The sequence below is a fragment of the Natator depressus genome, chromosome 1 (assembly GCF_965152275.1).
Source record: "Natator depressus isolate rNatDep1 chromosome 1, rNatDep2.hap1, whole genome shotgun sequence".
Classification (NCBI taxonomy): Eukaryota; Metazoa; Chordata; order Testudines; family Cheloniidae; genus Natator; species Natator depressus.
In genome coordinates, this window is record NC_134234.1 from 245,588,832 (window position 1) to 245,604,173 (window position 15,342).

At 45.9% G+C, this 15,342-nt stretch overlaps 1 protein-coding gene across 1 annotated transcript; it reads right to left on the reverse strand.

Moving 5' to 3' along the window:
- Positions 1–3,969: 3,969 nt before the first annotated feature.
- Positions 3,970–13,698, reverse strand: ADCK2 (aarF domain containing kinase 2). Its single transcript, XM_074940102.1, has 8 exons — positions 11,994–13,698; positions 11,051–11,197; positions 9,876–10,004; positions 8,994–9,089; positions 7,852–8,103; positions 6,634–6,762; positions 5,917–5,970; positions 3,970–4,971 (listed from the first exon to the last, which is right to left on the reverse strand). Exons 1-8 carry the CDS (start codon positions 12,963–12,965, stop codon positions 4,828–4,830), a joined length of 1,923 nt encoding a protein of 640 aa, XP_074796203.1. The 5' UTR covers positions 12,966–13,698; the 3' UTR covers positions 3,970–4,827.
- Positions 13,699–15,342: the final 1,644 nt, after the last annotated feature.

Below are 15,342 nucleotides of genomic sequence, written 5' to 3' on the forward strand. Positions count from 1 at the left end.
GAGGGCCGCCTGCAGCAAGTAATGGGGGGGGGGCGGTGCACAGGGGAACTGCTCCCCGCCCCAGCTCACCTCTGCTCCGCCTCCTCCCCTGAGCACTGCCCCGCTCTGCTTCTCTCCCTCCCAGGCTTGCGTGCCAAACAGCTGATTGGGGCCGCAAGCCTGGGAGGTGGGAGAAGCGGCGGCATGCTTGGGGAGGAGGCGGAGCAGAGGTGAGCTGGGGTGGGGAACTGCTGCACGCGGCTCCCCGGGCTGAGGGAGGGGGCGGCAGGGAGCTGCTGCACGGCTCCCTGGGCTGAGGGGAGGGAGGGAGAAAGGGGGCGGTGGGCAGTTGCCGCGGGGGGGCACCTCAGGGTGACGGGGCAGGCGCAAGGTGGAAGTTTCACCTAGGGCGCGAAACATCCTTGCACTGGCTCTGGACACTCTGTACCTCAAAGTAGCACCCTGGAGCCCCCATATTCACTACTGTGATATGATTAGGATGTGTTTCGTTCAAAGTATGCCTTGTGAGGTATCATTTTAAAAGTTTTAATCTGTTGAACATTAATCTCCTGTTGGACTGTGTGTGCTGTCATTATATGTGAAGTTATGCAGTATTGCTGTATGCTGTGAGGTTGGGCACACACACAAGCAGCCTTTCAGTTACAACAAAGGAGAAGCCATCAGTAGCCAGGCAGCAATAATAGCTCATCAACACACAATTCACTATCCCAGAGACTTCTCGGAGAGGGCACATACACCATGGGGGTGGACTAACCCACATCACAGCAAAGATCTTTCTGGCAGGCTGGAAGAAAGCATAAAAGAGAGGCAGTGACATCATCATCACTTGGCCTTTCTTCCCACCCAACTCAACACCTGGAAGAATGTCTAGTGGACAAAGACTTTGAACTGGGGAAGTTTGGTCCCAGGTTGGAAGGTAATCCCAGCCTCTGTACTGAGGAACTGTAAAATACTTGGACCATCTGTTAGGGTGAGAAAAGCTGTTTGATTCAACTCTTGCTTAGACTAAAAGTTTAGGATTTTGAATGCATGTTTGCATTTTTATTTTCTCTGACCTTTATTCCTATCACCTATAATCACTTAAAATCTATCTTTCTGTAGTTAATAAATCTGTTTTATATTTTACCTAAAACTGTGTGTTTTGATGGACGTGCTTGGGCAGTCTCAGCTCAGATTACCAAGGCTAGTACATGTCCACTTTCCTATGAAGGAGAGGCTGTAGGGAGCCAGGGTGGCCTCCCTCCTAACCAGGGGGTAAAAAGCCACTCTCTCAGCCTGAGTGGGCAGGGCCAGGCGAAGCTTACTCCACCCCCCACCCCCCCCGAAGGGGAGGGTTGGAACAGGAACTCTAGGATGAAATTACAAGAGCTGCCATTTCTCATGCTTCGTGCAGAAACAGATTAGCAGCTGGAGAACAGGAAGTATTTCCTTCCTGATGCCCGTGATACCGTATAGAAGCTTTCAGCACTGGTCACTGCCATAGACAAGCTGTCAGCTCTGCTGTACATTCCTACATTTTTCCCCTGCATGTAGCCTTCCCTGCAAGGGGATGGGAGGCCACAAGAGCCTTGCTTGGAAACCGAAAGTATCTTTAAAGCATCACACCCAGACTAATACAGGCTACTGCTACTTCCAAGTGTTTTTCTTTCCACTCCTGTGAGGGGTGATGACTGTCACTTTTGTGAATGCCAGTCCACTGCCTGGCATCATCAGGTATCCGTATGTGTCAACTTTGAGCTTCTCCTTCAGCAGCAGAGAGCTCCTAGCCTTGGCTTTAATTAGCCAGAAATGCAACTAATGACATGCTCTCTTGTGACCACAAATGACAAAAGATTTAGAACACTTCATTTGATAAGAATCCCTTTTACTGCAACACTAAATAGTCTGATTTCCTATATGGTATGATAGGAATAATCCCCACTTGAGATATTGTGTTTCAAATGATAATATAACAGAACCAAGATTTAATTAAATAGATAAAACTACTACTACATTACGTTCTGTGCACTTTGTGAAACTAACAAATTGCTTGGAACAACATTGATTGTACAATGCAAAATCCACAGCGATGAGGGATTATATCAATTCACGTCTTCACAGAACCAGCTGTTTATAGACACTGATCTTTTTATGACTTTTTTTAATGCAGAGTAGCTGACCACTTGCACTTTCTGCTCTTCAAGCATTAGAACATTTTCCCATAGATAAGGCTTGAAGGTCATGCCCTCAGATCTTTCAGTGAATGCCAGTTACATAGAGCTAGGTCATGGATCCAGAGTCTTTCTAAGCAATCTAAGGGCCTTGTCATGCCTGCTAAAAAGGTGCTTTTTTTTTTAAACACACCTGGTACCTAGCATGAGCTCTGCCAAGGTAAAACCATAGTGAAGACCAGCATCTTAGTTTACCACAAGGCAAACTAAGCAATCGCAGCACTATACACCTGCCTTGGGCTGACCTTGCCTCGTTTACCTCGGAAAAAGCAGCTCAGACTAGATGACCAGGATGGTCCCTTCTGACCTTTGAGTCTGAGTCTAAAGTGCCTTGTAGTCACGGTGTTTTTAACCTCAGCATACCTCACTTGAGTTTTGTAGAACAGCTTTCTCAAACCATGAGTAGCAAATGTTTCCGTGATTGCATTTTAATTATGGAACCAACTTTTTCTTTAAAACAAATAATCTCCTTTATTGTTTATAACCCAAACTTCTACAGCATTAGGCTAGCACATGAGAACCTGAGAGTGAAAAAACCGACTAGTCCATTTTGTCTAAAATGACTTAAGAACACAGAGGAACCCTGCTCCTGACTGGGATCTCAGGGCAGTACAGCAGTACAAATAGAAATGATACTGATAACATAGCACAGTGAAAAGTATGTTTGATTTTTTTCAGATTATTTTAATAGCCAGAACTTTTGAATCACTTGTGTAGGTGGCACCAGGCCTCTGTGGTCACACTGAGTACCAAGGCATCACCACTCATGCCAGATGGCTCAGAAAAGTAACAATGTAGTGAATATTGTTGTTCCTGCAAAATAATCAGATTACTCACTCCTCGTATAATGATGACTTAGTTAATGTAGTTAGTAACTTTGATGTACAGGGGGAAAGAATGAAGAAAAAAAAACCCAAACATTTCAATATAAAAATGGACTCACGGGCCTCTGAAACGATATTTATAACAAGCTGTCTGATCTTGTCCTTAGGTGCAGTTGTTCAGCAGGTTAGATCTTATAAAAATCAGCTTCTCACAGGTGGATATTCAGAAGTTATTTTACTGAGACGTTCATAAGCAGAGTTTTTGTAAAATCATGTTTCCTATAAAGGTACTTACACTAGCAACGACTCAAAAATGTGTCAGCCAAGAGGAGATTGATAAATGGTGCGTTTTAAATTACATCCTTCCCCAGAGTGCTTCCTCTTTCAAGAAAATAGTAACAAAAACAAAATCCATTTTGTAACATTTAATCTGTGGAAAGGCTTATGGGTAACATTCCAATGCCATTAGGAAGGGTAGTGTTTAAAGACAAATGAATGCTGTCAATATAGGAAGGTGGAACCAGGTCTCCATTGCCTGTTCAAATAGTCTTAACAGCAGTCTTCTCTGCACTCTCGTGTCACTGCTATTCACACTAACCAGCACAGGATCTGATCCTGCATCCACTGAAGTTAATGGCAGGCTTGAGCCCCTGCTCCTCAGACTTCAGCAAACATTTCTGCTCCTTGCACACTAAGCTCCATCTTTAATTTGCTGGTGCTGGAGGAAAACCATGCTGAGCTTGTACACAGTGTCAAACCCTACACTAAATAGGATGCAATCTTCTTCCAGCAACAGAATACATGGAGATCACCAGCTCCCCAGAGTAAGAGATGCTTAGCAACTATTTAAAAAATATGTATAGTTTCTATTTCTTCAAAGCCTGAAAATAATATTCCCCCCCACCCCCCATTTGACTATGACTGATCCCCTCCCCTGGGATTGAAATGACACTAAAATGGATCTGGCTCTTTAAAGCCCAATCCAACTATAGCTTTTAGGAGCTAGCCTACAGGGGGAACTCACACATAGTTTTGTTCCACAAGAGAGATGTGTTTTTTTTTGTTTTTTTTTTTTAATTTTAAACTCCTGATCACAGCGGTGAGATCTAAACATTTTTAAAAGATGTTTCAAACCCAGACTACTTCCCCCATTAGATTATAGCAATCTTGGGAACCTAGATGACTTGACAGTGTCACTTGAGTCAGGCTGAAGGACTACCCAACATCCTGTCAAACCCAACTAACAAAGAACACCAGATCGTATGAACGTGTAAAATTCTAAAAGGCCCATAAGGCTGAAAGTGAAGTTCTCTCGAAGGGAGTCAGAACCCACCATTTCAAGCTGCAAAATGTCTGATGTTTGCAATTGCATTTCCAAGGCTTTTCTATCTATCCACTTGTATGACCCCTTCTCATTGCAGTTTGAATGCCTTTCAGCAAAGTAGGACTAATCAATAAGGAGGCCTGATTCCTAACAAGTCTCACCAAGCCATAGCTCAACGTCAATATTTGTTACTCAAACTTGGATACAAATTAAAGGGCTTTATTGTCGTAGAACAGCATTCTCTCATAGGCAGGATGGGAGACCATGAAGTCAGCTGGAAAGGTCTTTGGCACCTGGATGCTGCCTGAGTGGTGATGGCTGATACCCAGTTTAATGGGGAATAGCCCACTGCTTCTCAGAGGTGAGGGCCTGTCCCCAGCTTCAGGCTGTTTCCCCGTCGGCTGCCAAGGAGCACAGACAGTCCTTGCCAAAGAGCCCAGCAATGCAAGACAAATGTCCGTGGCTGCTGCTACTCTAGGAGAGAAGCGGCGGTTCTGATGAGAATTGGTTTAGCTGCCTCCAAGATGTCCAGTTCGGGGTCCAGCGAACGGGCAAGCCCTTCCAAAACCATGATGGCAAAGACAACTGAGGCAAAGTTACTCTCCAGCTTCACCTGAAAGCACAAGTGCAAAGGTTGTAATGGACTTGGGTGCCTTTGTGCTTTCCAAGCCCCTTTCGCTGAGGTGCCAGCCTGCGGTGGGTGTGGGCTGGGAGGGCGTCTGTGTGCGTAGGCAGCTGGACTGCGACACAGGTGCTCACTCATTTCCCTTCAGTTTCAAATCAGCCTCGCTGCAATTCAGCAGAACTGAGGAGGGGAAGCTGATCATGTCAAAGGAGACATCCTAAGTCAGCCCAGTAGACAGTACTCTGCACTTCCATACAGGAGAGGATTTTTCCCCTCTATGGAGGAGCAGGAGTTAGGAGTGCTGCCCAGTGCCAACTCGGCTGTAGGAGCTTCCATGGACCTGGCAAGTACACACGCATGAAAAGGGGCAATGTGCACCCCCCCTCCACACTGTCATGGAGGGAGCCCCATGGAGCATGCTCCCTAGTTCACAGAAGCATTGTCATAGCTCAGTTGAATTCAATTAAACAAAAGTGATTTTTTTCCGCTTTAAAGTAAGCGCCAGTACCTCCTGGGTAACCCCCTCACAAACCAGCATGTAGAGCCCAGTGCACCTACGCAACCCTACAATAAGTAAGCAATGCATGCAGGGAAAAAAGCAAATTGCTTTCATTTTACTTGTAACAGTAAGGAAAAAATAAATGGAGACACCAACACTGTCCTTTTAAGGTCTGGCGTCAGTTCTGAAATGCAGGTTCTTGAGGGCCAGATCCAAAGCCCCCTGAAATAGATGGAAAAACCCTCACTGGCCTCAAAGGCTTTAAGGCACTCGTTTCCAAGCATCGCAGGCAATACGGCATGCACGATCCCCCTGCACATTTCAGACACTCTCCCTCACCTATGCAATCCCAGTGGTTCCCCCCTGCCCATCTTTCAGATGGCAAAGCCTGGCACAACTTTTAAGGAGAATGAAATGAACACTGAGAACCTCACCTTGTGCGTCATCAGTAACTTAAAGACACTGGAGAGCAGATTCGCCACTTGAAGCTGGGATGTAAAGATGCAAAGAAAAAGTTAACTCTGCTGAACAGGAGACCATGAACACTACTACCAGCAGGAACGGGAGGGATTTACCAGAGTAAGCTATTGGCATATTGTATGATCCGTGTAAAGTCGAAGAATATTAAGTGTCAGATTTTATTATTAGAGATATTGCTCAGACAACAATATTTGCTATGCTCCATTGACAGCCTTATCCATCAGGATGTTGGTAAATATTCAGAGGGCTTCAGCTGAGACTCCACCAATATCTATGGCTCTCTCAACCCTCCAGCCCAGGAAGGAGGTAAGAGGGTTGAGGAGACACAACAATCGGTCCCTGCTTTGCTCTGCAGCCCCACTGCTGGAGCACTACTATTGGTTTCAAAGGGAGTCCCAGCAGGATTTAGCCAGAAGGATACAGGCTACAACTCCTTGGATTAAAAACAGTCAACACTATTTTGAGTTAGAAGGAAATAAAAAAGAGTTAGGGGCCTTGATGGAGTTTTTCTCCAGCTGTGAGAATAAAGAATCGTAAAGAATTGGTAACACTGACAAGAGAGATGGCTGATGTGTAAGCATCTGGTCTTTCAATCTGGGCCTATTTAAAAGCCCGGGTGTACTCAATAAGAGATAGTGTCCTGGGCTGGGTACCATATTTAGTCTGCTCACCTTTCCCAGTGCTACAGTGTTCGTCCTGGCCTTGGTCACTAGCTCTGCCATTTCAACTTTGAATCTCTCTATGTCCTTGCACTGGTTAGCCCTGGCGTGATGAAGGATCAATTCTGCCACTCTCTCCCCCTGTGAAACAAGTAGGAAGAGATGTGTCTATAAGAATCTCAGACCATGGTACCACCACCAGATCTGTAATGCAGCTGCGCACAGTACCCTCACTCTCAGGCTTCCAGTGGCACCTGTAGTAATTAAATTTCTTTTTGACCAGAGCGGGAGCTCTCAGGGGCCAGCCTACCCTCCTCAGGCGTTTGAGGGCAGACAGAGAGGGGAAGTGCTTCTGTGTGGACAGTCAGTATGGGGGAAGACCTAAAGTCCCTGTTCCTTTTAGGGCCAGGGACTAGAAGCCTTCTAGTGTTGGGCAGCGCTGAACTCCCTGCTCTCTCAGCCGATCAGGACAAGTTCTGGGAAGGAGGGCTGCATATAATATGCCTCTTCCCTCATAATAGGGGAGACAGTGGTAAGAAGAGCACTGATAGCTAACTGCTCCCATGTCAGGGTGACTGAAACAAAACCCTCTGCCTCCAAAAACAGAGGGAACATTGAGAATCCCCACCCCGGCAGAGATGCCTGGCGAGAAAGGGACATTTTGGTGTGAAGGGTTTTTCAAGTTTTGTTTATTTGAGAGGCTTCCAAGCCAGTGTGGGTGGAACTAATTTAGAGGGCCAGCTGGGAGATGCTAGCTCAGGGATGCAGCCTGCTACACATACCCTGAGGGCTGGCTGGCCCATGGAAATAGTGACAGGACCTCGTGTAAAAGCCATTCATCTGTAGGCCGAGCTAGTTCAAAGCCAGCTTGTGTTTCTAGTGACTGGAAGTAGTTTCACTTCAGTGGCTGTGTGAGAGGATCTGGTCTCAGAACAGTTCCTGACAGACAACTATTTACCGCATGCTGGCAGTCTCAGACAAGAGGCCAAGGACTGAACGGGTGTGAAGATAAAACTACATCCTCTTGCAGTGAGGTGGACCCTCCAGCTCAAGAATGAAATGCAGCAAGAGGGTTGTGGAAGTGCTGATGTGTGGGTTGTACCTGTTCCGGCACTCGCTTGGGGAACGGTTGTATAATGTACTGCTGACAACTGAGATGACTGAAGAATTCCAGATGTCTCCCTTCCCCCAAATCCAGAGCCGTCAGCACCCATCTGGAGCAGGCCTCACCTGTCCCTGTACTACAGCCGTGAAGACTGCCTTGAAGTTCTGAAGGTCAGCTCCCTGCAGCTCTGCCACAATCCCTGCATCCAGCAGCATCAGACGGAGCGGGCAGGGGGACAGCTGCACTTCCACGATCAGCGTGTCACACATGTCCACAATGGCGGTCTGATTCTTGTGGCCAGCGCTGAAATGCGCGGTGCCCTGGACCAAGATGTTCCCAGGGTGCAGGTCAGCGTGGACAAAATTATCAACGAACACCTGGAGGGGGTGATATTTATAATAAAAAGGACAAAGGTAACTGGAGTAAAATCTTCCACGGTGTGAGACCTGCATCCAAAACCTGAGTAGATGGTAAATGGCATTAGTGGGGTGGTTTCAGTCCTGCCCCCCCATGATCTCTTTGCTACATCACAAAACCAATACACACGGATACAGTTAGTAGCTTCTGCTCAGGAGTGGCCCAATGCTGAAACAGCAGGAGATGCTGTAGGCAAAAATCAGGGTGCATCGGCAAAGCTGCATGTAGCGAAAATGAAGATTTGCTATGAGTCCAAGATAGTTCTGGGGAATCACAGACCAGGAACAGCATTAATCTCTGAAAATAGCCATAACTGGACAGAACTCTGGCTTCTCATTGCCAGTACCCATTCAGAATCCAGCATTCACTCTGGCCATGACTGAGTAACTGAATAGTTACAGGTTGCAAAGCCCGCACTGGGCTAACCACCTTCAACTCAACAGAAAAATGAGGGCAAGTTGCATTGCTCACAAGAGCTGGCCAGATTTATTTTCTATGTTCCACGCTCAGTATTATATTTCACCTACCTGTAAATTGGTAGCAGCAGATGCTTTGACAAATGGAATTAGAAGGTTAGCTTGTTTCCCTGGGGCTTTTATAAGTCCTGTAGCCTCCACCGAGATGATACTTAAAACTTACATTGTGCTTTACATCTCCAAAGCTATGTGTTTAATATTAAATTAAATGCAGTTCTATGGCTTCCCAAAGCAATACACCTCTGTGTGTGTGTGTGTATATATATATACACACACACACAAACACACACGTATTAGGCTAATTGAATTATTTTAACAATGGGAAGGCATCCTCCTCCTCAGTTCAACTCTAACAACACAGCCCAGACTCTTACCATCTTTAGGAGCATGTCTATGCCCATCTTGGCTAGTCTCTTCTTGAGCTCCGAGGAAATGTCCATGTGCAGATACTGGGATATGGGCTGACTCTCCTTAAACAAGGACAGAATGGGAGTCAGACAGATCCTATAGATCCCTATGTCTTACTCCCCCACCACCCGCATTCCAGGGTCATGGTCTCTCCTGCCCTTGGCAGGACAATGAAAATGCCGCAAAGGGGGCTAGGTTAATACAGGCTGAATTTGCTGTGGCTGATTAAGCCAGAGAAGCAAAGGTTTGGGACTGGGAGGTGATTGGCTAAGTGGGTGTGAAACAGGCTATGAGGGATTTTGGGGGCAAGAGATACTAAAGAAAATATATAGGTAGAATTGACACACAGAGTGGAGCTGAAAGAACAGCTTTGGGAGCGGATTCAAAGCTGGCCCACGATGAAGATGAACCAACAAACCCAACTATATCCCTTTATTGGACCAGATCAGGTTAGATTCTTGAACTATTCACCCAACCGTAACACAGAAAAGGAGAACTGGAGTGTGTTTTATGGGCAGAAAACACAAATAGAAACACAAGATTGCTAGAGAACAGTTCTGGTTTCCTTTTAGCACCCAGGGTCTTGTGCCCTTTCCTACGCAGAGTTGAGACTACATTTCTCACCCTTTTCAAGGTCACTTTCCCTGAAATAAGAAGAGCAAGAAAGGAAAGAGTGAAGGAAGGACCCAGACACATTTTAGCCAATAGCAGAGAGACGCACTCTCCTACCACTCATCTTTCCCTCCCTAGGCCACCTCTAGGAAAGGGCTTTGTGTTGAGGTTAAGATCAACCATTGAGTGTAAACCTCTAGCACCACCATTCTTCTCATGGCCGCTGTAGCTCTTACCTCAAATGTTTCCACCAGGATATTTCTCGTTACAAAGGGGTGAAGTGGAGTTGGGAACTTAACAAAATCCACATCCAGGAAATTTTTCTGGAAGCGCTCCAGGTTTCTGGCTTCATAGCGTAGGTCAAGCTAGAGGGATGAAGAGAAAGGGGAGACTGAGTGGTACAGGGGTGCAGAACTAGGAGGACAGGAAGCCTGGAGGGTCCTGCCTGAGCTACCACCGCACTGCCTGACATTCAACCCCAACGGTGCGCAGCCAACTCCACCAGAAAACTGGTTAAAAAGCAAGAACCTCAATGAAAAAAAAAGAAAAAAAAAAAAAAAAAAGAGATGGTGTTTCTTAGCTAAGCTTTCCTGGTGGAAATATTACAGAATGAGGCACCGCAGGGGTAGGCATCTTAGAACTACTTCAATTAGATACAAAAAAGGGACAAATATTCCTATTTATTATCTGTATTACAGTCGTGCAGGGTCACAACCAAGATGGGGACCCATTGCGTTAGGTGCTGTACATACACATAAGTGACATTCCTTGCCCCAAAAAGAGTGTACAATCTAACTAGACCTGCCAAAGGGCGGGAGAAAGGAAGTGTTATCCTCATGTTACAGACAGAGAACTCAGGCAGGAAGAAATTAGAAGTGTCTTGCCCAAGGTCACCCAGGCAGTCTGCAGCAGAGTCCAGAACCGAATCAGGATTCCGGAGTTCCAATCCAGTGCCTTAAGCACAAGACCATGCTTCCTCTCTAAGTCACACTCCTTCATACCCCCAAAATATATTTCTTAGCTCTCAGCGGCTGTTTGAGGAAGCAGAAGGGTGATCGCCCCTCCATAATTTGGAAATGATGACTATCCTGTGAGTATTATTATCCCCCTAAAAGAGAAATGAAAGGAAACGAGGGCAGGCTTCTTAGATACTGATCCTGTCCTGACTCTTCTCACAGTTTGTACCCTAGGCAAAAGGCCTGGCTGCCTGACCAAGGAGGTACTAAACACCTGGGGCTGAAGACATCCCTAGTGTAATTACTGATGTCACTACTGTGCACCAGAATGCAGTGATGCTGCACAAGATGCCAGATTCTCTTCTTAATTTCTGGTAATAATGGGTAGGTGGATGTATGACAAAGGGAGGAAGCAACCGTGCTTCAGTATATGCAGAGTATGGAATTATGCCCACCTGTTGAGTCATGAGCTTCTCAAACTCCTCCACTATTTCAGTCAGACTGAGCCACTTGAGCCCCGGGAAAAGCCCAATGATCTTGCTGCCCATCTTCATCAGAAGCAGATCTATCTGGACCTGGTGGACTAGTCCAGGATGCAGGACCTGCGTGAGAAACAACAGTAGGCAGATCATCTCCCATGGGCATGATGCCGACACTATAGGGAAGCCAGTCCATTCAGTTTAGTAAGCTAAGACGATAGCTCCTGAATAGTCACACGCCAGGCTGTAATGGAAATACCCTTTCGACTAAAAAGGAGCTGCTGTTAGCTCTGTCAACAATGCACATTTCCCAGGGATCCATGCTTCAAAATGTGACTAAAAGAAGTCTTTATAATACTTTTTAAACTGCTCACATTTATTCAGTTTAGAGCCTACAATGTCACCAAAACTAATTTACAACTGCTTTCCCCATCCTCCCTTCATCTGCAGCATACTATCTATTGGTATTCGGGGGGGGCCTGAACAGAGTATCTATTTCATGGTTAAAAAGAAGCAGAGAAGAGCTGGAGAATTTACATAAGACCAAAAGTGAAGTCTAGCTAAGTACACAGTTTTAAAATAAATGGGGCCTTAATGGTCATGTCTAGTGCCCACATGGCAGTCAACAGGGCATGACTGGAGTGTCTGTATTTTGGAGAGTCCCAGACATGGAACAGCAAGGGCTGTTGAGGATCAGGTTTGAGGATCATTAGTAGCATTTTGTGACAAGCAGTACCACAGGCTCCAACTGAAGAATACTGGGAAAAAACTGCAGGGGCAGAAAGGTTAAGCAGCACCCCTCCTGCACTGCATTTAGTCCTCGCCACATCTATTAATTTTTCATGAGAACTAAACTCTCCATCAGATTCATTCAGCAATCTCTAATTCCAGTCATCCGCCAACAATCTATATTACTTACTTTAATGGCTACAGGAATAAGATGGTCCATCTCATCTAAACCGTCGACAGATGATGTGTTTGTAGTTAGCTGAGATCCAGACATCTGCTTCTCAGAGGCAGCATTTCTATTAATACCTTCATTGGAACGTTCTTCCTGAAGTGACTGGTCTGCACTGCCGTCTTCCAAAATCTCTCCAGCCTTCCATTTCCAGGGCCACCTGAAGAGGCCCCTAAGACCAGACACCTCCCAGGCTTCAAAAGCAGATTCTGTTTCAGAGTTCTTCACTCGTTCCTCGAACTGGGGGTCCTCAATAGTAGTGCCATCAGCATAAGCTTTATATACCTGGGCAACACAACCCGAGCCAATGGGTTCCTTGCTTTTAAACTTGAGGACTCTCTTCCAGTCTTCCCCAAATGCTCTCCTGAGGAAGTGTTTGGTGTAACCCCAGGGATGAGGGGTCACCTTGACATGAAGCTTGGAAAACTTAATACAGAACTCTTCAGAGAAGAGATCTCTCCTGGTGCACGCCCACTGGCCCAGCTTGATATAAGTGGGACCCGAGGACTCCGTGGCCTTGAGCAGAAGATGGAGCCAGAGGGCTGAAAAACCTGAAGACAGGTAGGTCATGGGATAAAGCAGAAGCAAAGGGCCAAACTTCAACAAGAGAACACAAGCCCGGAGTCCCAGGCGAAGGGCAAAGCCAAGATGCCAGAAGAATCCAGCTGAAGGTTGTTTATTTTTGGCAGGTTCAGGGAATAAGGATGCACATTGGTTTGATACTTCCTGGCATCTCACAACAGACACCTTCGTGATCCCCCAGCACACTAAGGTGGTCTTAGCCAAGGCTTGAGTTTTGATCAAGCTGTGTTTATCACTAGATGGGGAGTTGCCAAATTTATTACCCCATCTTATCCAAACCAGGTTTTTCCTTACATTGAGGGGCCTTAAACTGAAAAGGGAAATCCTAGCAGCGCAGCCCCAGGCAATCATAATCCTGGAGGTCAAAAATGACAGAGAAAGTTGTGTATCTATTGGCGGACAGTTCAGCCCAAATGGAGAACAGCAGCTGCTAAATCAAACATTTGTCATTTTTTGTTTTGCTTCCATGTTGGTGAAAAACGGGAGAAAAAAAAAAGCACCCTGGGTGATGCTCAAAAACTGGATTTACAAGGCTTGGTTTTGTTTGTTACACCAAAGTGCAAAAAGAAAAAAACACACCCGCGAGTCTGTACCTGTCAGCACCAGAATCTGCTGTCATGAGATCAAAGGCTGGGGTTTGGGCTGACTTGCTCCCCTCCATGGGTGAGTAGAGTTCCCCCCCCCCGCGAGAATCAGGTCAACAGTCTCTGTTCTTACGTCAGAGCGCAACCTCCTCCAGGCCAGGCCCAGCAGCAGCGGCAGAGGGCCACGGCCAGGCTCTGCTGGAGGCGAGCCTCTGCATCCCCTTCACAGCCAACCCGCTCGCCCCTTCACCTTCCCTGGCTCGCTGGTTTCCCTGCCTCCCCAGCGTCCGGTTCATTCAGACTCAGCGTCCCGCCGGGGAGCGGCGGGCAAAGCTGGGGGACGAACAGCGGCGATTCCCCGCCGCGGAGCCAAACCACGCGGGGGCTGGTGGGCGCGGCAGAGCCCCCGGGGCGCGCCGATCTGCTCCCGTCTCCACGCCGCGGCACGCGGGGCCAAGCGAGCAGGCTACACAACGTTCCAAGCGCGCGGACTTCCGTGGGCCGCGATGGCCCCACCCCTTAAAGAGACAGCGGCCGGCGCTGGGGCGTAGAGCGCCCGGGGGGTGGGGGGGGAGCCTGTCACTGCTGCGCCTTATGGGGCTGTAGCTCAGGAAAGCTTATGCTCAAATAAATTGGTTAGTCTCTAAGGTGCCACAAGTACTCCTTTTCTTTTAGGACATAGTCTTGCTTAGACATGGGGTGGGCCGTACATTTGTATCTGCCGCCCTGCTATTCATTGTATTGTTGTTTACTACTGGGTTTCAATATTTGTTTCAAGTTTCAGTCGTTACAAGCTCTTATGGCCCTCCATTATTATCAATATAACTTGGTCCTAACTTTCCTGGCCAGGTCGCACTTAACCTGTGCCGTGTACAATGGGGGGTCAATCCCTGAAGTTATTAAAATGATGTTTTTGTTCTGCTCGGTCGCTGTTTGGGGAGTCCGCTGAAAGGTGTTCTACTTCCTGGTAAATTACATTTTCCATCCCTTGTTAATTTCGGCAGGTAGAGCCTCTGGCAGGGGGGGAAATTAGTCCGTTTCCACAGCTGGCGTAGTTTGGGATAGAGACATCTCATCTGTCAGAGCAAGGCTGTTTTGCAGGCAAAAACAATTATGGCTTTTCCCAGCATCTCCTTCTAGTAGCAGAAAATAATATTTTAAGTTGATTTTTAGTCTAAGTCTTGAGATTTTGGTTTTAATTCTCTGCTCTGTGACTTCTGAGTTAGATATTTTATTTTGTTCTTTAATCTTGTTTTAACTTTTGGGATATTTCTCTTGTTTGTTTTCATCCTGTTACTAGAGGGAGAATATGTAAAAGCACAGTAGCTCCTTTCCCTGCGGGAGAAACTACATGTGAGTGGGGCAAATGACGGATTTTGTAGTTCCTTGGCAATTTTGAAAATTCAGGGGAAAGTTTTATCTGAGGTTAGAACTGAAAACAAAAATTTTCTAGAATTTTTGGTCAATTGAAAAGGGATGGGGTTGAAGAAAACATTTTCTTCAGACAAAATCAAAATGTTTTGTTTTCATCCTAACCATTTTAAACCTTTAAAAAAAACTAAAGGAAATTTTGAAATCATTTCAAACCAAAAATTGAAATGTTTCATTTTTAAAATATCTCAAAACAAAATTTCAATTTTTTTCTGAATTTTTTTAACAACAAACAATTCAGCAAAATCAGCTTGAATTAGCAAAATAGCTTGGGTGTTGTCAAATCTGCATTTCTCACTGAAAAAAAGTTTCAGCTGAAAAGGTTCACCTACCTCTACTCTACATGAATTTATTCTTTGCTATGCCCAAGTATGAAAGAGCTGATTGATCGAGGTTTATGTCAAGGAAAGAAACAGTCTTTTTGATTAACAAACCAGGAATTGATAACATGCCTCTAGCTTTATAATACATGGGGATATGGTGAGAGATCTTGTTCATAAAATTCTGAATTGTTACTGGCAATGGTGGAAGACATTGGCCATAGTATTTATTCCTTTTAAAAGACAAGTTATTGTATTGTGTACTTATAGCTCTGATCGCAACAGCTCAATGCTTTTCATATGGGTAGAAAAGCTAAAATCATCTAATGTTTGTTTATTTAAACAAAAAGTCACCACCCTCATAAAGAAGCAGAAATACCACACTGTTGGAAT

What these genes read in the sequence shown, in the direction of transcription:
- ADCK2 (XM_074940102.1), bottom strand. Translation starts at nt 12,965, where the DNA reads ATGATTGCCTGGGGCTGCGCTGCTAGGATTTCCCTTTTCAGTTTAAGG. An exon ending in TTATTCCTGTAGCCATTAAA is followed by an intron (nt 11,198 to 11,993) that starts GTAAGTAATATA and finishes TTTCTCACGCAG; the next exon opens with GTCCTGCATCCTGGACTAGT. An exon ending in AGAAGCTCATGACTCAACAG is followed by an intron (nt 10,005 to 11,050) that starts GTGGGCATAATT and finishes TCATCCCTCTAG; the next exon opens with CTTGACCTACGCTATGAAGC.